Source organism: Anas platyrhynchos, chromosome Z (genome assembly GCF_047663525.1).
Source record: "Anas platyrhynchos isolate ZD024472 breed Pekin duck chromosome Z, IASCAAS_PekinDuck_T2T, whole genome shotgun sequence".
Taxonomy (NCBI): Eukaryota; Metazoa; Chordata; class Aves; order Anseriformes; family Anatidae; genus Anas; species Anas platyrhynchos.
The window spans coordinates 9,769,681-9,792,500 of NC_092621.1; the positions used below are offsets into that span (position 1 = coordinate 9,769,681).

At 62.1% G+C, this 22,820-nt stretch overlaps 1 protein-coding gene across 10 annotated transcripts; it reads left to right on the forward strand.

The window, feature by feature from the left end:
* Window positions 1-392: 392 nt before the first annotated feature.
* Window positions 393-22,597, forward strand: IL11RA (interleukin 11 receptor subunit alpha). 10 transcript variants are annotated; one of them, XM_072031212.1, is made up of 13 exons: window positions 393-803; window positions 18,069-18,168; window positions 18,447-18,507; window positions 18,704-18,870; window positions 18,999-19,113; window positions 20,057-20,089; window positions 20,429-20,592; window positions 20,682-20,845; window positions 20,948-21,089; window positions 21,497-21,592; window positions 21,697-21,809; window positions 21,993-22,075; window positions 22,156-22,597. In XM_072031212.1, exons 1-13 carry the CDS (start codon window positions 408-410, stop codon window positions 22,214-22,216), a joined length of 1,695 nt encoding a protein of 564 aa, XP_071887313.1. In that variant the 5' UTR covers window positions 393-407; the 3' UTR covers window positions 22,217-22,597. The 10 variants fall into 10 exon arrangements, with proteins under 10 accessions (XP_071887313.1, XP_038026876.1, XP_071887315.1 ...); XM_038170948.2 differs by having other exon boundaries at window positions 21,710-21,809; XM_072031214.1 differs by lacking the exon at window positions 393-803 and adding an exon at window positions 4,061-4,194.
* The last annotated feature ends 223 nt before the right edge of the window (window positions 22,598-22,820 follow it).

The following is a 22,820-nucleotide window of genomic DNA, read 5'->3' on the forward strand; positions in this document are numbered from 1 at the left end:
AGGGTTGCAGAGGTGGGCTGCGATGTGGAGGCACCCCGTTTATCCCCGAAGGGCTGCAGAGAGGTCTGTTATTGTAGGATTCCTGGCGTCACGCCACATGGGTGCTGCACACACCCAGGCATGTGGCCCTTATCTCAACACGGGCACCGTGCCCAGGCAGACGGAAACCTACGGCCCCAATGTCCTCACCTGGGGTCTCCATCCCGTCCCAGGGGGACCCCAGACCACACTTAGCCCCCGGGGGCCAGGAGAAGGGAAGTTCCCAATGGGTTTTCACCAGCTGCTTCCCACTGCAGACTTCCAACGTGTTCCTTCCTCAGGATAATTTTCACTCTGACGAAACCATAAAAGTAAAAAATAAAAACAAATCCAAGGGGAAAACAAACAAGGCTTCGTGAAAAAGGGGAATGCAAACGCTCCCTGAAAGCCGTGAGGAGGGAAAAAACCCTTTCCCTCAGCCCCGACCCCCGGGGGCGCTGCCCCTTGGAGGTGCCCGGGGGCGAGCCGCGCACCGGGGGCCGGGGGGCGAGCGGTGCGCCCGGGGGGCGCGGAGCTGCGGGAGCCGGTGCGGGAGCCGGGTGCGGATCGGAGGCACAGGAAGCGTCCCGGGGAGGCGGCGGAGGATTGGCAGCGCCCTGCTCCAATTGTGCAGCGAAGGCGGCGGGACCGGACCGCCCGCTGCCGCCCCGAGCAGCCCGCAGCGGGCTCCCCGCCGCCGGTGCCACTCGTCCCGGTCCCGGTCCCGGTCCCGGTCCCGGTTCGCCGAGCACCATGGCCACATAGCCGCGGAGGAGCGCAGGAAGGTAGGACACCCCCTCCTCGTTTCACCCCCCTCCCCACACATCCCCTTCTTTTTTTCCCCTCCCCTTATATCCCGGCTCCTCGCCGCCGCCCCGACGCCGCGGTGAGGGGCGCCCGGCTGCGGGCAGGCTCCCGGCGCCGGTGTATCCCGGTGGTTTGCCGCTTGCCCCGGAGGTACGGGGAAAAGTAGCGCACCCCCCCCACGACCCTCCTCCAGCCTGCCTACGGGGGTACCCGGTGCTGCTGCCCTTCCCGGCTCAGCGAGCCTCAGATGCTCGGGGGGTGGGAAGAGGTCGGGGGGCGCAAGCTTTGAGCCCCTTCCCCATCACCCGCAGATTTCTTTTCCCCCCCTCAGCCCCACCCCCGCTCTCCTCGTCTCCGGGGAGAGTTTTTTGGAGGAAGGCTCGAACAATACCAGGCAAGCCGCCGGTCCCCCTGGCAGGGCCCTGTCTTCTCCTGGGGGGTCGGGGGAGGGAAAAGCTGCTCTCAATTAGGAGAGGCGCGGAGAGAGGCGCTTTCCCATGCGCAGGCACCGCAAGGGCTCTGCCTGCCCTGTCCCTCCTTGCCCTTGGCCGCTGGTCCCAATCACTGCTCCTCAGACCCCTGGCAGCCCCTGCGGGTGCCCAGCCCTGGTGCCACCCTCACACGCTGGCCGTGTCACCCCCAAACACAGCCACGTCCCCTCCCCGGGTCCCCCCCTGAGTTCTGGCAGCAAGTTGGCAAAGTGTGCGAAAGGGGGCTTCGGGGCTGCGTTGCGCTTGGATTTGTCTGTCTGCAATCCCAGCCCCTTCCGTGAGGCCGCTTCCAGAGCCTCATTTTTCTTTAATCCGATCTCCACGGCAAGAAACCTGCCGTGTCGGTGGCCGAGGGGGTGCCAGGAGTTGCCCGCTCCTGCTCGGCTGCAGCCACGTCTGGCGGCGGTGTTTGCCGGAGGAGGTGGGGTGTTTGCTCTCCGCCAGCATTTATGCGAGGGCAGGTCACCGTCTGGGTTACGCTCAGGACTGCACGGAGCCCGTGGCATCCCAAGCCCTGTGTGGGGCTTCTTGCTGGTGGAAGCCGGGTCAACAGGGCTCTTTCTTGGGGTGGGAATGGGGTGGGATGCAGCCACCGCGTCCCCCACCCTGTAGCACCCATGTGCCCTCTGCTCCACGGAGAAGAACGGCTCAGGGTTCGCCCTGCCTCCTGCTCTGCGAGCTGCTTCGGTCTTTTGGGAACCTCACGGGGAAGGGAAAACTTCATCATGTCTGATAAGCCATTTTTTCCCCGTCCCGGAGAAGTCTCTGGGCTGGCTGTCACGGCGGCAGGGGGGGAGGAGGATGCTTGGCCAGGCGCAGGCCCTGTTTGTGAAGGATGAATGAATGACTCACAGCGCCGCGAGTCTCCCCGCCGTCTTCAGCTTGGAGGCAGCGCCGGTTCCCTTTTGTGGCTGCAGGGTTTATCAGAAGCTGCTGCGTCCCCCCATCTGCAGGCACCCAAGTGCCACCCAGCCCTGTTCTCTCCCCTTCTCCCCCACCTCACCTGGACCATCCCGAGCATTAGCGGGGAACCACAGGGAGCCAGGGACGGAGTGTGACATCCTCACCTGTCACAAGCTCTCGGTTCAAGCCCTTTCTTCCTGCTCCGGTCATGTTCAAAGGCGACTCCAGGCTCTTCCTGCTCACGCAGGGCTAAACCTCTTCTGATTTCCTGCCCGAGTATATTCCTGGATAGTTTATTCCCACCTGGCTTTGTGCCAACATTGTGCTTTTAGTTCAAGACCTCTTCTCCCTCTCCGGTGTTTACCCCGCTGTATTTATAGCATCTTCGTTATTTTGTTAGGCTGAGCAAGCCAAGAGATTCTTGTTTCCTTGTGTCGGATCAGATGTGGGCTGCCTTGATCTTCCTCTCTCTCCATCTCCAGCTCACTCCATCCGCCCTTGGCCGGGTGACAGCCACAGTCCCCTTGGCGAGGCTGGTGATGCAAGGTGCTTATTTTTTTTTTACATCCAGCATCACGGCAGAGCCTCAGGATTTGGGAGGGTGGCTGGCTTGAGCGTGGGGACCAGCGGGCTGTAAACATCTCGCTGGAGATGTGTGCTGGGGGTTTGGGCAGAGCGTGCACGGAGCCCAGCCTGGCGATGTGCCTGCGCATGTACAGTGCTTTCATGCTTTCCCTGTGGGTTTTGCTGTGAAGGAAAACGGAAAGGAAAACCCCTTGCAAGATGCTTCTTTGGGCACTTTCCCCCCGTCTCGTTTCCTCTCCTCTTGTTCAGTCGTGGCACAGGGTGGCTCTGCCCATGCCGAAGCCGCAGCCGAGGATGGATCTTGGCTCGGCTGGGCGCTCTTCCCCCGGGCGGTGCGATGGGGCCTCGCTGGCATTCGGGATGCTGATGCAAACCCGGCATCAGGAATTAGCCCTGGGATATCTGGGGTGACTCGCTGGGATGTTTAGAGAGTTTTTGGTTTTTCTAAGTGTTCCTGTGGTTACAGAAGCATCTCATGTGTGAAAATCACCAAGTCTCCCCGGACGGGGATTTAGTGACCCCGTGGCCCGAGTTCTTAGCAGCAAATCTCCACGCCTCCCAGTGATGTTGTTCTCCAGCACATCCTCCCTTCCAGGCTGCGAAGGTGGGAAAGGGAGGTGATGTCTTAGAGTCATGGCTTGCTCGTCATCTCCAACAGTCACATTCCCATGGGCTGTCTCCGTGGAAAAAAAAAAGAAAAATTCCTCTAGAAATTAGAAGCAGGTTTGTCGTCTCAGAGATCAGCATGTTAATAGGAATTATCTCTTGAGCCTGGCTGCTCCCCAAGTCTCTGAGTCACCCTGTCACTTAGGCAGCCCTGGCACGGCCACGGAACGGGGTGAGCTTTGGGCTCTGCCGTGCTGTCCCAGCACCCGCAGCCCCTAAAGTGTGCGTCGGGCTCTGCTGCGGGTGGCACTGCTCAGAGGCACCGGCTGGAGGGAGGATGGATGAGTGAGCGGGGCTGAGGGGTGAGATCCTGCCTCCCCTCCAGAGCACGAGTCTCAGACATGGGGAAAAAAAGGGACAAACGTCTCCTCCTCTCTGCTGCATCTGGGGTTTGGGGTCTGGGAGAAGAGGAGCAAGAAGGCGAACGGCACTGCAGGACCTGATTCACCTCTGTCTTAGCGGGATTTGTGCTGTGGTCACATCTGACCAGCGGAGCCTGGACTCGGGCCAGAAGGGATCAGTCATTGCTGAAAAAGCTTACGAGGGATTTCGGAAGGGTTTGCTGGAGGGTCTGGCTGGGGGGGGGAAGGCCACATCTGCTCGCACACGTTTTCTGAAGATGCTTTTGGAGATGGCAGCCGGGCTGGATGGACCTCGGGTGAGAGCTGGTGCGGTCGGACGCGGGGCTGAACCGTGCGGGTGGCGACAGCTGGGGGAACCTCAGGTAAGATCGTGCATTGAGCAGCGTGAGAAAACACCCACTGTAAGCAGGGATTAGGAAAATCGTGCGAGTCCTCGGGTTTTTGTTGGTCTGTAGCCGCTCGGGAAGACCATGCAGACCTCGCTGCGGACAACTCGGTGGAAGCGTTTGCTGCGCTGTGCAAAAGTGCGAGCGAAATGCTTGGCCGTGGGGAGAGGGGCTGATGCTGAAAGCATTTAGCGGGGTTTTGGAAATCACTCCAGGGCTCCCCAGCGGCTGCTGGGCTCTGGTCCCCTCCTCTCAATACGGAGAGGGCAGAAATAGAAACAACATAATAAAAATGGTTACGGCCCTGCAGAGATTTCCTTATAGGGAGGGGTGGAAAAGTTTAGGGCTCCTGCGTCTAATGAAATCCTGATGGTGGAAAGAAGGTCATTTGGGCATTTTCTATTTTACCCGAGCTCCTAAAGTGAAAACAAGGGATGGTGAGCTTGGTTAAAACAATGATGCTGGAGCTGCACCAAGTGACAGAAGCCATGAGCCAGCAGAGCTCCCCGCCACGCCAGGGGCACAGAGGGGCCCAGTGCTGGCTTGGCACCGTTTTTGGGAGCATGGCCAGGTGGCATCGGCTCTGCAGCCATCATGGGGGGTCTTCCTGGGGGCCCAGAGCAAGGGATTGCCCCCGGGTCCCGTCCCGTGTAGGGGATGCCACGTAGCATCCTGTGGGCAGCCCTAGGGGCGAGTGCCTGATTTTGGCACGCGGGTTTGGATTTGCTCGCAGAGCACATGAGAGGCGGTGGCTCCGTGCAGAGCAAGTCCCTGTGCCCCGCGGGGCTGGCACGGTGGTGCCGGGTCAGCTGTTTCCTTCGCCCTTCCTGTGCTTTCACCAGCCCTTTCCTTTGGGACCGAAACCCCGCACGCTTCATCCTGGCCAGACCGATAGCAGGAGCCGGGATCTCGCCAGCCCCTCTTTGATGAAAGTCGGTGCGGGCACCAATGCCTCCTGAATTCAATAATGCCATGAAAGGCGTGATTCAGACCGCGCCTTCCTGCAAAATTAACTGGAAAAAAGGAAAAGAAAAAAAACAAAACAAACAAAACAAAACACAAAAGGGCCTCGGTGACGTTGAGAGAGACACGGGGGGCTGCTGCACGGGGTGGTGGTGGGTGGCTGTGCCAGAGCATCGCCCAGCGCCGTGCCAGGGTTGCGACAGAGGGGCTGCAGCTCCCGACAGCTGTGCCGAAACGGCCCCGCAAAGGTCCCCCGGGGCTGGCTCAGCTGCGGTGTCCCTGCTTCGCTTTGCGAAAGCCACTGTCACGCACGGTGCCCAGGCCAGCTGGCATCTCCCCAGACTTTCGTGCAGAGCTGGGACCGGCCCTGAACCCCTGGGGAAGTCCACGGGAGTCTTTCCTTCGCTTTCCATGAGTTTTGCCCCAGGCAAAGTGTTAGGAGGAGCTGGTGGGCTGGACCAGCTGTTGCTCCATCCTCGGCTCGCGAGGGCCAACACGCAACCCCGGGGGACTTGTCTGCCTGTGGGCTGCTTTTGATTTGTAGCTCCTGCCAGGCTCCCAGGAGGCTGTTTTGCAGCTCCACCGAGGCTGCTCGGCCCCATCCCGGGTCTGAGTTTTGCAGCGTTACAGCTGGAGTGTGACAGCACCGGGGAAGCGTCCCTTTTCCCTCGGCCATCCCCGATGCCGTGCCCTGCTCTCTTCCCCATCTCCAGCCTGAGCCGTGCCCCTTGTCCTTGCACCCACAGCACCCAAAAGCAGCCTGGCAGCGTGGGACTCCCTGGCTGCTGCATTTTTCCCCCTCTGGAGCTCCCCACAGTGCAGGGTGCACACCGGGAGCAGGATGCAGCCCCTCGCAGCGGCGACGGGTGTGAACCCAGGAGGGGACAGGCTCCCGGAGCATCCTGTTGACAAAGCTCTTGGGCTGCTGCAAACCCCCCCTTGCTCCCTCCCCAGAGGCTGCAGATAAGCACTGGGATCCCTGCAACTCCGACTGTGGGGGCAATTTGCTCTGAAAATGCTTCCAGGGGCTCTGCTGAGCCAGCAAGGCGCAGAGGTTTGGCCTCAAAGCAGCCCGGGAGGAGGATGCTGAGATGCAGGTTGGGCTGGGATGGAGCTTTTTAAATATTTGGGATGCTCGCTCTGTGTCTTGGATGGGCAAAGGATGTAAGCAAGGTCTGCGGGGCAGGTAGCATCTATTTTTGTCCCTTGTGGTGTAGCTGGAAGAGGTGCTGGGGCAGTGTCCCCAGGTGATGTCCCCACCAGGGGGGTGGCACACGCTGGACCTGGGTTTAGCAGTGAGCAGGTCTGGAGCTGGACCATGCCAGCTGTTTATTTGCCCAGAAGGGTCCCTGAGGGTTTTTCCTCCCTTATTTTCCCCGGTGTTTCAGGGAGGGCAGCAAACGCCTCCCCACCATCCCTCTCGCCTCAACAAGGGCAGGGCGGAGCGGAGCCGAAGGAAACTTTTGCGGCCAGCTCTATGAATTTCCAATTAACAGCTCGCCTGTAGCGGGCCTCGCCACCGCGAGAGAGGTTAACGCACCTAATGCTTGGAGAAACGATCCATTTTTCTCGGTAATTTAATCGCGTGGGCAGGCTGCTCGCTGACAGAGCGCCAGCAGCCGGCACTGAGGAGCCTGTGTGCCGGGCTGCAGCCCGTAACCACCTTCCCTGCGCGAAGGAGGAATGCTGACCTAATAGAAAAGACATTTAAACAGAAGTTTTAAAGAGCAGCTTGGGTCAGACTCGGGCGCAAGGCTGCAGTGGGCTCCGTCCGTGCAGCGGCAGGGCGCGGGGATGTCCCCGCTGGGAGCCACGCACCGGGAGCGCCAGCGCTGGCGGCCGCCCACTGGCACAGCCGGCAGGGGTTACGGCGGGCAGCTGCTTCGTTTGCTGGAGAAAAAAAAAAAAAAGAAATAAAGACAGTTTTTTGGAGGCCGGCACACGTTGTGAATTGAGGCTGGGTTCAGCGCCTGGCTTCGGCTCTCGCCGGGCTGGAAAAGCCGCGGCGTTTCGCTCTGACATTTTCCAAATGAGACGTTTTGATTTTGATTTGATTTGATTCCCCACCCCAAGGTAATGTTTGGAAGCCAATTTTAGCTCGATTTAATTTGAACCATTTTAAAAAAGTAAAACCACTGAAAACTAAACAAGGCCTATCATTTAGAACAAAATGTTTTGGTTTTCATTTTCCTTTTGGCACGAAAAATGCAAACTTTTTTTTTTTTTTTTCCGTTCTCCTCTTGACCCACAAACAATATTTTATTTTTTTCCTCTCCTGGTTATTTCCCAAGAGGCAGAGCTGGGGCGTTTGGTGGGGGGGACAGCTGAGCCCTGTAGCTGTCCCCAGCAGGATGGGGTGGCACGGCGTGGGGGCATCCCTGTGGGAGCCGGGTTGGGCACCCGGTGCTGCAGCTGGAGGGGTTTTTGGATGGGGAGCGGGAGCCGCTGCGCTGTCAGCCGTCCCGTTGCCAGCACTGACTCAGCCGGGAGCTCCTCGAAGTCGGGGAGGCCCCGCGGCAGGGGAGGATTTGGGACAGCGTGGGGCTGTCCCCGCGGTCCCTGGGGCTGGGCAGAGTCCCGGGGCTGAGCCCCGGGCTGGATGCAGCCGTGCTTGGATGCATCCCCGCTGGCAGGGATGCAGGGAGCCGCAGGGAAGGGTGAGCTCTGGCATTGCCTTCTCCCCTTGTTTATTCAGGTTTAAAATTAATCTGACCTTCCCCCGCTCAGGCTTGTGCAAACATCTCATGTCCCGGGGCGGGGAGCTCCCTTCGGATGTGTTTTCCCCTGGCTTTTGCTGCCTCCAGGTGAGGTCCCCCTTGGGGTGCCCATGGTGCACAGCGGGGTGCCCGCTCTTGCTGTGGTGGCACCAGCCCTGCCATCACACGGGGATGGGAGCCTCTGGCTGTAAAGCAGGGCACGGTTAATCCTCCGGACAAACACTGAGCGCTGCCCAAAGCCAGCTGCTGGGGGAGAGCTGCCAGGAGGCTGGGTGCCTGGATCCAGCGTCTTTGGGCCAGGCGAGGGGAGGCTGTGGCGCTGGCAGGAGGTACCAATCATCCCCCGTCCTTCCTTTGCTGTCCCAGCCTCGCTGCCATCCTCCACCCTCGGGGCCTCGCCAAATCTCAGCTCTGCGCTCCCTGGCCCCGCTGGGACGTCTCCAGGCTCCTGGCTGGGAAGTGGGGAGGAAGGGAAGAAGGCGCGCTGTGCCGCGGCCAGTCCTGACCCAGAAGTGCGCGCTGTCACTCCCTGACTCATCCGGCACCTGATTTTATTTTTATTTTTTCCCTCCCCTCCCCGAAGCGGCGTGCTGCATTCCACAGCGGTGCTTTTTATAGCCCCGAGCTGCAGCCTCGCCGCGTTCCCAACCAGATCCCCGGCACCAAGGGGGACCTGCTCGGTGCCAGCCGTGCCGGTGGCAGGGACACCGTCCCCGTGGTCCCTGCGGCACCACAGCAGGCAGAGCGCACGGGCAGCAGAGGAAGATAATTAAACCCTAACCCGGAGCCACGCTCCCGTGCTGCGGAGGCGTTTAAAGAGCCAAATTAGTCACCCGCGTGCCACGTGCCGGCTGGGGCCGGTGGCTAGCAGAGGTGGCTCATCCCTCGCCGTCCCTCCCCCTCCCCGGCTCCAGAGGGGCTGTGCTGCTGTTAGGAAGGTTAGAGGGAGGCCAGAGGTTGCTGCCCGCTCCCTGGGAGCATTTTTATGAGCTCAGGAAGCCTGCTGGCCCCGCCGCCCTCCCACGCGCCTACGGAGGAGGCCGCCGGGGCTGCCGCCAGCTCCCTCGCAGGCCGTGCGTCTGGAGCGTCCCTCTGTCCATCCACAACGCCGGGCTGCATGCGGGGCCGGCGGGGTCCCGCGGGGAGCGGGGTTCTGCAGAGCCAGGGCAGGCAGCCAGCGGGCAGGGAGCGAGGGAGCCTCGTGGGGAGCAGCAAAGGGGAGGCGGGGAGGGGGGGGACCCGCCGGCACCGCGCGTGCTTTCTCCAGACGTGATTTCACCGCCGCAGGGAGGGAGCACGGCCAAGGGACGGGCCCCGCTCGCCCCGGCGGCACCCAGGGCGTTAGTCATTGGGGCCGAGCCGTGGCGAGGGGGACGGGGTGTGCCCGGGGTCCCCGCGGCACGGCGAGGGGACGGGAGGCCCGGTGAGCCCTGCGGTTCTGGGGAGCTGCCAGGGAAAAGGCGGAGGGGAGGAGGGAGGGATGGATGGGGGAGGCTGCTGGGCTCGCAGCCCATCGTCCCCCTCCTCGCTGCCACGTGGCCGGGAGCCGCTTGGGGAGGGGGCAGAGGGGCAGCGGCTGTGCCAAGAAGCCAGGTGTGCGCCCGGCAAGCAGGTGGGGAGGGGACGGGACGGGACGGGACGGGACGGGACGGGACGGGACGGGATGGGATGGGATGGGATGGGATGGGGGCACCTTCCAGGCTGGGGCTGCTCCCTCACCGCCTGGCTGCTGCTTTTTGCAGTGGTGGTGGGGAGGTCAGCACACTGGGGAGGAGATGCTGCAGGGAAGCTACATCCATCACTGGGGATGGATGTGGGGTCGAAGCTGCCCCTTTCCATGCTCTGCAAGCCGCCAAGGGAGCTGTGTGGGGGCAGTAACACCTTGCCACCCCCCGTCCGTATCTCTCCTCCTTCCCGAGCTGCCTGCTGGTAAATGCTGGAGCCAGGCCTGATGCCAGGCAGTGCAAGCAGAAACTCTGACCGGCCTCTCCTTCACCCCCGGGGACCCGATACCAAGAGTTTTCCCGTGGGCAGAGCGAGACTTTGGGGCAGGAGAAAAGGCAGGCGGCGAGCAGCGGGCTGGGATGTGCAGGGGTGGTTTAACCACAAGGGCAAGCTGCAGTTTTAACCTCACACAGGGGTTTGCTTTGAAACCTGTGTCCGCCCAAAGGTGCTGGGCTGGCTGCGCTCCTCGAGCATCAGCACGGGGGCTTGTGCCAAGGTGCTGCCGGTCCGTGGGGCAGCTGATGGTGGCCATAGGGTGGCCATAGGGTGGATAGGTGGATGCCGAGGGCAGGCTGCTGCCCCTGCCCTCCCCAGGACACGCCAGGGCTGTGACCGCACGCTGGCTGCCCCCGAGCCGCTCGCGAGCAGTGCTGCGGAGCCGGCCAGGTGCCGAGCATGCCGGGAGAGGGGAAAGCCTCGGAGACTCGTTCCGAAACAAGGCTGCCCTTTTATTCTTCTTTACGACTGCGTTTTAATATCCACAAACACCCCTCCCTCCCCGGGCGGCTGCCAGCAGAGCCTGCATCGCCTGCGCTTGGCCGACCGAGAAACCCCGGCCAAGCCCAGGGCCCCAGCGCGGGAGAGAGTATTATTTTTTCCCCCTCCTTTTTAATATATGTTTTCTGTAGCTCTAATTGGACAGGCTTGAGCCCTGGCCAAGGCAAACACACCTGAGGGAGTCTTGCCTTGCAGCCCCCATCTGCTGTGCCAGAGGCTCTGCTCCCCACGCAGCCGCTGCCTGGCCCCTTTAGAGGGGAGGGGGCTGCCGGGCTGGGCTTGGGGGGGGACCATGGAAAAGCCCCCGCACAGGAGGAGAAGGCACTGGTGAGGCTGCCTGGGAGATGGTGCAGAGCTGGCAGGGGACCCCCCTTCCACAGCATGACCCCCACCCCGCCTGGAGCCAAGGTACCCCCCACCTGGGGTCTGTGCCCACCCGGGGGGAGGATGGAGCGGGTGCCAACCCTCCATGTGTGTGCTTCGAGGGGTTGCAGACCCCCAGCCCCCCCTGTGTGTCCCACTGCGGGGGGATTATGGCAGCAGGGTGAGGGTTTAAGGGCTCCCCGATGTGCCCCGGTGCTTGTCGGGCTGCGGGGCCACCTACCCGGTGACACCCATCCAGGGACCGTTCGGGAAAGCGAGCAGGGGACATTAACATGCCAGGCCACCACAATGGCTTGCATTGACAGCCAAATCCCAGCCCGGCTGAAGGTCGGGTGTTTGTTTAGCGCTCCGATTCCCCGCTTCGTTGCCTTTCTTGGGTGGGCTTTCCAGCTCAGCTTTCCTCGCTGCAGTTGGTGCAGGGGCCACCCCGGTGCCCCCATTGCCCAGGGGCTGAGCAGCGCAGCCAGGTCCCACAGCACATCCGTGCTAGCCAGAGCCAAGGCAGCTCGTGGGGGTCTTTGCTTGCCCACCCTGGGCTCCCACCTCTTCTTCGTGGGGTTAAAACTCGGTGCCAAGCACCTGGGGTGCCCACCCTGACCATGCGCTGGGTAGCACCCACCACGGCTCATCCTGGAGGAGCTTTCCTCATCCGCTCCAGGTGCCATCGCCTAGGGATATGCAGGGCACGAGGCTGTGTCCCTGCTCCATCCATGGGGAAGGACGCTGGCCCCGACCACAGCGTGTCATCCCCTCCTGCTCACCCTGCCCAAGTGGGCGCAGAGCGGGCTGCAAACTGCTGGGGGAATCGAGGTGCTCCATCAGTAAACCATAAAAACCCAGATCCATCCCCACCAGGAGCTTGCCAGCTCCCTGCAGGTGATGGGCTTGGCTGGAGGAGTTTGCACAGGCTGGGACATGCCAGCATTCCCCCTCCAAGTGGGGATTTTTGAGGTGCTGTGGCTGCTGAAGGGACCTCGGTCCCCCAGCCGGAGCCAGGACTGCGCAGAGGGCAGCTCGAGCATTTCGCGAAGGATTTCAGAGCCGCCCTGGCCTCGATTCAAAGCAGGCTGAAACGGGAACATTTCGAAATTCTTTTGGATGAGGAAAATTCCACGGGCAGCCCCCCTCCAGAGAAAGTTTGGGATGGTTGAAATGTTTGGAGAGAGAGGCTGCTTGCTTTTGTTTACTCTGAACTATAACATCGGAGGGGCGGGGTGGGGGGGAAGAAAAGGAAAAAAGGAGACAATGGGAGCTTGTAAACAGAGCTGTCCCCGAGCAGGGCCGGGGCGTCCCTCCAGCATCGTGGAAGGAGATGTGTCAGCACGCTCACAACTTTGCCCTGCTTTCCCCCCTGCTCGGATACGCTCACACTTAATCTTTCAGGAGCACTTTCTTTTTTTTTTTTTTTTCTTTTCCCCCAGCACAAAACGATCCAGCCGGTGTTTTTCCAACCTTCTCAACTCACTGCCCCCGTCCCTTAAACGTGGCGGTGGCCTCCCCTTCTTACACCTCCTGGTGTAAGCCCTGTGCCGTGGCTGCTTGCCCCAGGTGGAGGTGGCAATGAATTGGGGAACCTTTGCTGTGGCAGCGTGAGCAAAGGGGCAAAAAAAAGAGCTTGTGGGCACGAGGGTCTGCAGCTGCTGTCCCCCCCCGTGCAGGTGCCACAGCACGCAGAGTTCATGGTCCTTTGGCGGTGGCTTTATTTGGCTGCCCGGGTGGCTCCCGGTGACACCTGAAATCCTCCCTTAGCCCAAAAGGGATTTTGTTTTGCAGAAGAGTGACAGCAAATTGCTAGCTGCGGGAGCATGTGTGCTGTCGAAATGAAACGTTACCAGCTCCTGAAAGCAGGCAGTAACGGCGAAATGTTTATTTTGGACCTGCTGCCCCGCAGCGTTTTGGCTGACCCGAGCGCCTTCGTGCCTTGGAAATGGAGCTGTGCCCAATTGCTCCCAGACACCAGCGAGCCCCCGGGCACGGGGCGGGATGGGGCTGTGCTGCCTGCTGCTCTGGGCAGGGATGCGCTGCGGGGCCCCTCTCACCTGGCTCCAGGCTCAAATTCATCGGGAGCAGCCGGGTGCTGGGCTTGCATGGGATGCTCACGTGTGTGTGTAGATGTTCATATGTGGATGCGCATGTCCTTAATCACAGCTTCAGCTTCTGCCCCTCCGGCATGCTCTCTGGGGGTTTTTAATTAGGGCCAGGCACCGCTTGCCTCTGGGTCCGTTGTGGGTTCCCTGCGCTGCCCCAGGAGAGCCAGGCAGCACGAGGACTGGACAGCGTGGTGAAGCCCTTCAGCATCCAAAAGCAAAGCAAATTTGGCAAAACCAAGCCTGTACGCAGCCTCCAGCACCCAGTTTCATTCGGGATCAGGAAAACACCCCAAATCCAAAACTCTCCTGGGACAGAGAGTTTTATTCTTTCGTGCCCTGCTCTTATCCCAAGCTCACCAAGGTCCCTGCGAGCAAAAGCCCAGCGGGTCCCACCCCTGCCCTTGGGTCTGGCACAGGCTCTGCAGGCACAGTAAGGATGGGGCCCCCCGGCCACCTCCCACGGGACCCCTCTCCATCCCTTGCCCTCCGCCGGCCAGCTGTCTTTAGGGCCAGCAGATTATTTTTAGGAATTTCTCCAGCGTGCAACTTAGGGCTAGGCGGGGAGCCTGGTGCTGGGGGCTCCTCTCACTCCCCCCCCCCCACACACACCCTCCCCTAAATAAAAGGCTGCCAGCTGGCAGGGCTCGGGGGCTGCTGGCTGCTAACAGAGCCCTTGCTGTTTGGCCCCTGCCGATGCTTCAGGTTACAAGCCGGGAGCCAGAGACTTCTCCTTCCGCGGGCTGGGGCAGGGGAGGGCGCGGGCGAGGGGCCGGGCGGAAATCGCAGCGCTGGGGTGGGAGTTTCCCAGGGTCAGAGCAGAAACCGTCCCGCAACGAAGCCGCCGCGATGCTGATGCACGGGGTGGCCCCCTGGTCCCCCAGCACCGGGTCCCGTTAGCAGCTGCTGGCCCCACGGAGGAGCGAGGTGCGAGGGGTGGCCCCCGGGACACAGGGGGGGGGCTCGGGTTTGGGTAACAGTGGGGCATGGCTGGGCTTGGGGTGGTGGTGATGGGTTGGATGAGGATGGGTGTTTGGGGTGGGAGTGGAGCAGAGCCCTTCCCTGGGCGGTGATGGGTTTAACCCCGCGTTTGGGCTGTGCTGGGGTTAGCCCCGCATTTGGGCTGCGTAACCCACCTTTGGGTTGTGCTGGCTCGAACCCCGCATTTGAGCTAAAATAGGGTTTATTGGACTGCACCAGCCCCCCAGGGAGAGTATGCAGCTGTTTTTGCTGGTTTGTTCGGGGTTATTCCTGCAGCGGGTGCTGTGCTGCCTGTGTGCATGAAGAGGTGCAAAGGGAAGCAGCGCTTTTTGGGGTCCCCAAGGCACTGCACGGGCTGGGGACAGCAAGCAGTGGTTACCCCTTGGACTCGGAGAGCTGTGGGTGAGGAGGTGCTGTGGGCACTGCCAGCAGTCCTGGGGGCTGAGTATGGCCCTGGTGGCTCCAAAAAGAGGGGAGGGAGGGGGAACGTCCCTCCCTCCCTCTCCATTGGCACCCATTGTTTGGCTTTCACCAGGCATGCTGCAGCTTGGTGGGTGCCAGAGGCACGCTCCCCAGGGGCCCTGGGTTCCTCCTCTCCCCCGCCTCCCCTTGTGCTCAGATTTGGCAAAAAGCAAGCAAAGGATGAATGCGAATAAAAAGCGCTGAAAATGAGGGCACGGCAGCTGCTTCCCAGAGGGCGAGCCCTGGTGCAGGATACGGCCCCTTCCAGCTTGGTAAGGCAACGCAAGAGGCAGCGGGGGCCATGCGGGTGCCACAGGTTTGTGCCCCCTCCGCACTGAGCCGTGCTGTCAGGTACAAAATCCTCCAGCCTTTCACTCGCCTCTGGAGAGGGGACGCTGTCAGGGCGTGCAGGGTTGGGGGTCACCATTCCTCCCCCTGCCTGCCCTGGCTTTGCTGTGGGACCGGGATGCTGCCAGCTTTCTGGGCAGGGCAGCAGCACGGGCAGGGGTTCAGGCCACGCTGCGGCTCCTCAGAGCAGGGCACAGCGCTCCTGCAGGGCGGCCAGGAGGAGGGGGGCTTAGCGGGGCGCTCCCCGCCCGACCCTGAAGGAAAATGAGCTGAAGAGGGACATTCCTGCTGCTTCAAAACGCCACCGCCCTTGGCCACGGGAGCGGTTTCCCACAGCGGGCACTGGCGGAGAGCAGGGGCTGGGCAGCAGGGCCGGGGATGCTCGAGCACAGGGCCACAGCACGATGGCACAGGCAGGGCACCAGAGCTGGCCAGTGTCACCCCTTGCCTGCTGCAGGGTGGCATTCTGCAGGTGGGTGACTCCAGAAGCACCCAGCACATGGTGGGCAGGGCTGCCAAGTGCTCGTGCTGTGTTTTGTTGGTTTTTTTTTTTTTTTTTCTCCCCCTACGTCTCCATTTCAGTGATGCTGCCCCAGACCACCCTGTGGAGGGGTTGGGAGGCACCACGGCTTTTGTGCACTCGGTGGGGACCAACTCGTGTGTGCCCCCAGCTCTTGTTTCCCCCGTGCCAATGCGGCATCGTCTGCGTGTGTCCCCCCCCCCGCCCCACCCCTGGCTCTGTGTGCGTCTCTTCCTCTTTGAAGAGTGACTTCAAATGAAGCAAAGCAAAAAAACAAAAACCAAAACCACTGTCTTTCAAAGCAGCGAGTGCAATGGAAAGTTGGCCTCCCCCAGGAATCTGCGCCGAGCTCTGCCAGGCCACTGCGGGGCATGGCACAGCATGGCCATGCCGAGGGGACTGTCACATCCCACATGTGCATCGGTGCTGGTGCACGTGGCTGTGATTTTGGGGGGGAGGCAGGACAATTTGATTTGTAGCGTTTTAAGATGCTGATGATGATGGTTTCTGCAGGAGGGGGCTCGCAGCAGGGCTTGTCCCACAGCTCCCCAAAAGCCTCAATCAGAAAATCTTTGGATAGGCTAAAGAGTCACGAAGCGCGCTGCGCGCTGCTGTGCAATCCCAGCCCTTGTCCTTTCCCAACGTGGCTCTGGGAACTGGTGCTGTGCAGCCCTGGGGGGGAAAAGCAGCAGCTGCTAGCCATGTCCCCACCATCCCACACCAGGACTGATGCCCAGCAGGACAGAGGGACAGCCGGGTGGTGCGGGGTGGAAGACGGCACCTTGCATTTTCACCCAGTGCCTGGGCGCAACGAGAGCACCCCGCTCCAGGGCAGGGGTGCCCGACATTGCCACCATCCTGGGGCTGAGCCACTCGCCCCGGGCTGTCCCCACTGACCCAGCGGTGGCCGGGGAGGTCACCCCGTCCAGGCAGGGAGCAGCCATGCGGGGAGGAAGAAAGACTCTGATTGTTCCCTCTGCCCCGGCTGGGCTCCAGGCCACTCTGCCGGGACTCCCTGTCCCCGGGTGCGTCACCGCCGGTGCAGACATAGCGGGGCCAGGCTCCGCCTGTGTGGGGTTTGGGAGAGAGCAGCGCTGCTAAGGAAGACATCCCGGCCGTACACATGTGTGGGCATTCATTTTCACAAGTATTTTACCCTCCGTGAGGGATTTTGGGCGCAGAAAGCCAGGGCATCCTTCCTGCACCGAGCGGCTGCCTGGCCCCGAGCGGCTGGCCGCCGGCCACGCCACAGCACTGCTGGAGCACAAAGTCCCCGGGTCTTCCCCCAGCCTGCGGCTCCTGCCCGGTGGGACGGTGCCGTGGCTGCCACCCCTCCCGTGGGCTTCTGTCTGTGGCCGTCGGGATGGCACAGAAGGGGTCACCCCGTGTCCCGTCCTGTGATGTTTGGCTGCGGTTGGGCTTTGGCAGCGGTTGGGCAGGGCATCAGGAGCACCCCCTCCCTCCTGAGTTTTGGGGAAAAAAATGAGGGGATCCAGGGGGCAAAAAGCCGTGGCTGGGCTGGGGCTGCAGCAAGGCAGCTCTGCTTTTGCATTTGAACAGCCCACACTTCACGGAGCAGGACAGACAGGAGAAGAAATTATTTGGTTTTCAAACTATGTCCACGCTAGCACACTCTCCTTTCTCCCTGATCCCCCCGAGCACCATCCCTTAACTTTGGCCAGTGTGGTGCTTGGAGTTATTTTTGGTGTCTGCTTTTAGAGTGTATTTTAAGTCTTTTTTTCCATCACTGAAATATTTTACTTTCAGGCCTAGTATTCCCAGTTAGTATCAGTTACCAGCATAGTTTTGGCAGGGCTCTTTTCACTGATGTTTCTTGGGAACATTTCTCTGTGTGGTTTAGTAGGAAAAGCTTATGACAGTCTCATGAAATTATTTATGTGTGGGGCTTGCAGTTGAGCCTGGCTGGCGTGTGCAGGAGGGCGGAGAGCAGCTCCTGCAGGTATCTGGAGCACCGTGGTGTGATGCAGGAGCGACACGTTCCTTTTCCTCCTTGCACACGGGAAGCCAGAGCCCAGCTCCCCACCTCTCTGGGTTTTACCACATCACCCCATTTCTCTCATTTCCTGCAACCCTCGTGGTTTGGTGTGTGGACCACGGGCACCAGATGAGCACAGGGGGAGCAGCATCAGCCCCAGCTCGCCGAGTTGGAGACCGGCCGCCTGCCTGCGGGACGGACACCACCAGCTGCTCCGTGGCAGCTTTCCAGGGCTGGGATATTTCCCTCGGAGCTCTCAAGCCCAGGTGACTCAGCAGGACAGGGATTTACGCCCACGGGGCTGCAGCATGCACCTGCCCCTGTGCCTGGGGCCTGCAGGAAGTTTAATGCCCCTGACACAGAAGGGCACGGGCTGCACGGACCAGCCCTGATGCCATCCAGGGATGGGGAGTGAAAGGGACCCGCAGCCATCCCCGCTCTCGGTGCAGTCTGAGCTCTCACAGAGCTGCTCCCCCTGCTGCATCAGCCTGTTCAGAGCCAAACGCTGCCTCCAGCTGCATAAAACCAGGCCAGAACTGATCTCTATTTGCTCCAGCTGCACCAGTGCAGGGCTCTGGACCACCCTGCTTTGCTTGCAGGGCTTGGGAGCCAGCCAGGGGTCCCAGCACAGGGCTGCAACAGCAAAGAGCCCTCAATCCCTCCATCCCACACAGCTCTGAGCTCCTGGCCAGCGTTTTCACATCGTGTCCCCACTCCAGGTATGGGGATTCCTCAGCAGCCCTCACCGGGGACAGGAGTGAGGGTGTCACGGTCACCCTGCTGTCCCCACCAGGAGGGGGTGAGGTGCTGGGGCAGGGCGCATGGTCCCGCAGGGATGCAGATCCCAGCACTGGGATAACTCACTCTCCTTTCCCTCTCTGCCCCCCCAGATGCACAGTCCCACCCGAGGCCTGGGCAGGGTGATGGTGTTCCTCGCGGCAGCCCTGGCGTCAGCTTCCCTCGCCGTCCCCGAGGGCTGGGGAGAGGAAGGTGAGCACCCCCGATCACAGTAAGGCACAGCCCTCCCAGCATGGGGACACAGGGGCACCCCCAAAAAGGGCACAGACCAAACAACATCAGTGCCTACCCTACAGATGCCTTCCCTTCCCGAAATGCAGCCCCACAACATTGGGTGTCCCCTGGCCAGCCTGCTCCTAAAGCTGCCCATTGCCCAGCCCCAGCTGGGACCAGTCCTTCCCAGTTCCCCGCGTGCAGCAGGACCCCAGGGGTGGCACGCGGGGCTGACACCCCTCTGTGTGTCCCTCCAGGTGTGCAGTACGGCCAGGTGGGGACGGACGTGACCCTGTCGTGCGCCGGTGCCCGCGCCGGGTAGGTGTTTTGTGTGCACACCACGGGGTGGTTTAACGGGAGGGCTCCAAAATAAAAAAAAAGAAAAACAAAAGAAAAAAACAACAGCATGGGAGGAAAGTCAACGTCTCCATCCCCAGCTGTGCCTGTCTCCCCAAAGCCTGCGGGGTGTCCCTGCTGTCCCCATCCCCTAACGCCCCATCTCTCTCCTCCCCAGCTCGCCGGTGCAATGGAGACGAGAGGGGGCTGCGGCGTTGCCGGAGGGCTCGGCCGTCCACCAGGGAGCCCTGGTGCTGCCACACGCCAGCCTGGCTGCTGCGGGGACCTACAGCTGCCACGGGGAGGATGGCAGCCTCCTGCACACCGTGTCCCTGCGGCTGGGGCGTGAGTAGTGTGTCCGTGGGCCGGGTGGCCAGGGGGTGCCGAGAGGGGACGTGCGCAGGTCCCCGCGTGCTGGCTGTGCTGCAGGGCAGGGGACCCCTCGCTGACCGTCACCTCCCCGCGGGCTCCAGACCTGCCGGGGGTCCCCTTTGTGTCCTGCAGAGCGTCCGACTATGAGAACTTCTCCTGCTCCTGGACCTCCAGCTTGGAGACCTTCCTCCCCACAAGATATATCACCACCTATAGGTGAGGATAGGGGTTTGGGGGAGCCCTCCTAAGCATAACCCCCAAATCCTGCCTGCACCCCAACCTCCCAGCCTGCACCCCAGGTTCACCACCTGCCCCAGAGCATCGCAGCCAAGGACCGGGCTGTTCCTTGGAGCAGAGCGTGCTTTAGGGCACATGCACAAGCAGGTTTCCAGAGCAGCATTGGGGTCCAGCACAGGCTCCCTCCCTCCCTGCTGGTGCCGGAGGGGGTGGGCAAGAGAAGCGGGTTATCTGCAAGCCTCCAAGCACTTCATCGTGCTCCAGGATGAAAGGAGCTGGCGAAACGGCGCTGCCGCTGCTTCTTATTATCACGGCAGGCCAAATTACGGGGCTGCTTTGAAGCCAGCCGGAGCCTGTAAAACCTGCAGCGGGGCCCCGCTGCCAGCCGTGCAGGCGCAGGAGGGGAGCAGGGCTCTCCTCGATCCCCACCCTGCCCTGGGCACCCCCAAATGTATGGGCACAGTGGGGAAAGGGTGGTCAGAACCGGAGCCACGTGGAGCTGGCAGCAGAAAGCAATGGGTCCTGGGGCTGGAGCGCACGGAGAGAGCAAGCCAGCTGCTGGGGAGTGGAAAATAACACCACGTCCCTCCAGGGCCGCTTTTATTAGCATGCTTGCTGCCGCTGTGCACTCAAGAGCAGCAGGCAGGGGATGTCCTCCGGTGCTGGGGACCCTCCTGCACATCCTGGTTAGCCTGGGACCCCCAGCCCCTGTGCCTTGCTGGCTGTGCTGGGCACGGTGTTAGCTCCAGCCCCTGTGCCATGGTGCCCAAGGGGTGCTAGAGGGGCAGTGGGGTGCGGCAAAGAAGCCCCCCAGGGCTGGTGTGGAGACTTGTGTCCCCATGCTGGATTGTGGTGAGGTTGTTTTCATGCTGCCCCCTGTCCCCCAGTCCTCACCGTTTGCTTTTCTGTCTCTCCTTGGCAGGAAGAAATCGCTGACGGGAGAAGAGAAGCGGAGGTAGGGCTCACTCCCACCCCGGTCCTGTGCCCTGGGGGACCAGTCCCCATCCAAAAGGCTCTGCCCCTGTCCTCAGTAGGGTCCCTGAGGCGATAACTCCATGGAGAAACAGGCTCCCCAAGCCATGGAGCTGGGATGGGGGGGTCCCTTTGGCCATCTGGGGGATCTAGAGGTGACAGGAGCAGCCTGGAGCCTTCCAGAGATGTAACAGGGGTTGCCTCCTCCATCAGGCTCCTGGTGTGGTGTTCTCCCCATGTGTCCCCCCCTTAGCAGCACCAGGGAGCTGTGTACAACTGGGGTTGGGGGGACACGTCACCACCCCACCTCCCCATCCTGCAGGAACAAGAGCGGGCACGTGGGGCCGTGCCTGCAGGACCCATCCCGCGCTGGGACCTGCACCGTGCACCGCTCGGAGTTCTGGAGCTCCTACCGGCTGAACATCACCGAGGTGAACCCGCTGGGCTCCAGCTTCCGCCTCCTGGACATCACCATGCAGGCCATCAGTGAGTGCCTGTCCCTTTTGTCCATCCATTCATCCACCCGTGGCGTGGGGACACGGCCTGACGGGGTGTCCCTGTCCCCTCCCGCTCAGTTAAGCCGGACCCTCCGGAGGGCTTGGTGGTGGAGCCCGTCCCCCTGGCCCCGCGGCGGCTCTACGTGAGCTGGAAGTACCCCGCCTCCTGGCCCAAGGAGCCCCACTTCCAGCTCCGCTTTCGGCTCCAGTACCGCCCCGTCATCCACCGCTCCTGGTCCGTGGTAAGCGGTGGCCGCGGGGGCGCACGGCGAGGGGTGCCGGGGTTGGGATGGTGGCTTCAGGTTTTGGGGTTGCCCACGTGCCCGACGTCTCCTGCTGCCCAGGTGGAGACGGTGAACCTGTCCGAGGTGATCACGGACGCCTTCGCGGGGCTGGAGCACGTGGTGCAAGTGAGCGCGAAGGATTTCCTGGACGCGGGGAACTGGAGCGAGTGGAGCGCAGAGGCACGGGCCACTCCGGTCAGAGGTGCGGGGCAGGGGTCCTCACGGCTTGCACCGACCCTCCCACAGCCCCTCCAGCCCCTTCCCCATGTTACCTCCCTCCCTCGAGTGTCACCAGGGCAAGATCCAGCTCCTGGGGTCCCTTCACGTTGCCCCGCACCACCCAAAAACTGGCCCCCTGTTGGGAGGTAGAGCTGCAAGGGGGCAAAGCAGCTCCCACCTCCTGCTGCCCCATGGCAGGGTGCACTTTGGGAACTGTCCCCCAAGGCTCTCAGGGCAAAGTGGAGCTGCCAGAAACACCCCAAGGACACCCTTGGGCTCCCAGACCCCAAAGGCAACCTTCTTTCCTCCTCCCTGCAATGCTACCCCTGATTTTGGGTGACTGAACTTCCACTTTTGGGTGACTGATTCCCAACCCTGCTGCCCTCCCAGACCCGGCCACCACAGCGAGTGAAGGAACCACTACAGATGCCAGCCTGGAGAGCCTGGCAGAGGAGCCCTCGCAGGCTCCCAACCCTGAGCCCATCAGTGAGTAGAGCTGGGGGTCGCGGGTGAGGCTGGGGACTGGGCTGGGTGCAGGTCCCAAGACCTCGCCAAGTGCCAGGGTCCGTGGCATCCCTCGGCCGTGACAGTTTCCTGTCCCAGACCGCAGCGACCCTCTGGAGAAGATGGCCATCCTGGTCTCCCTTGGGATCTTCGCCTTCTTCATCCTGGCTGCTGTTCTCGTCATCACCATCCTCATCTGGTAGGCGGGGTTCTGGCTGCATGAATGCTGTCCCCATCCCGCTCTGGCCCCTGATACCCCAATACGAGCACCCCACGTCCCCCAGGCCCTGTGCTGGGGTCCCAGCTGGATAAGGGTGCAGAGCAGTCCCTGCGCCCAGGGAGGGCTGCTCGGGGTCCTCAGCCACCACCTCTCCGTCCCCAGGCTCCGAGTGAGGAAGCACAGCAAGGACGAGACCAAACCCCACAACTTCTTGGTTGCTGCCACCCACTTGAAGGCTCTGCCAAGTGAGTGCCGGGGCAGGGGCGCAGGGAAGGGCTGAGGCAAGGCAGTGCCACTGGCTGACCCCCTTCCTCTTTCTCTGCAGGGACCCAAATCCTGCCATGAGCCCCGTCCGACCCCGCTCCGTGCACCCGCTCACCACGTAGGGGCCGTGACACCACTGTCGGCCCCAAGGGCCCCACGCTGCACGGCCTCGGACACTGCCCCCCAGCACCCTTTGGGTGCAGGATGGACCCTAAGGATGGAGGCTGTGCTTCCAGGAGCTTTGGGCTGCCCGTGCCCGCCAGGAGCCGGCTGGAGACACCTCGGACTCAGGGCGACGAGCCACGCTGAGCACGTGGGGACGGGGCACCGAGCCAGCCCCGCGCCACTGCGCCGTGCCACCTCGAGGGGGACCATGGGCACAGGCTCCCAAGGGTGCTGCGCGTCGCTGAGCCCCCTCCACCAGCCGTCTGAAGGCAGAAGGGACCCCCACACCTTTCTGTGATCCCAATAAATGGGGTAGCTTTGGCGCTGCCCAGGCAAGACCCCTTTGCACCTTGCTGCCAGAGCCCCCCTGCCCTGCTCAGCCCTTGCTGAGTGCCAGCAGAGGCTGCAGGCTGGTGGCTGGGGCATCTCCACTGTCCCGCAGCGGGGACACAACCCTGAGCAGAGCCCCCTGCTTGGCGAGTGCTGCTCGGGCCCCTCCTCACACCTCGACCCGGCCCCCGTAATCGCTTCCATGTGTTGGCACCTCCCAGCCCCGGTGCT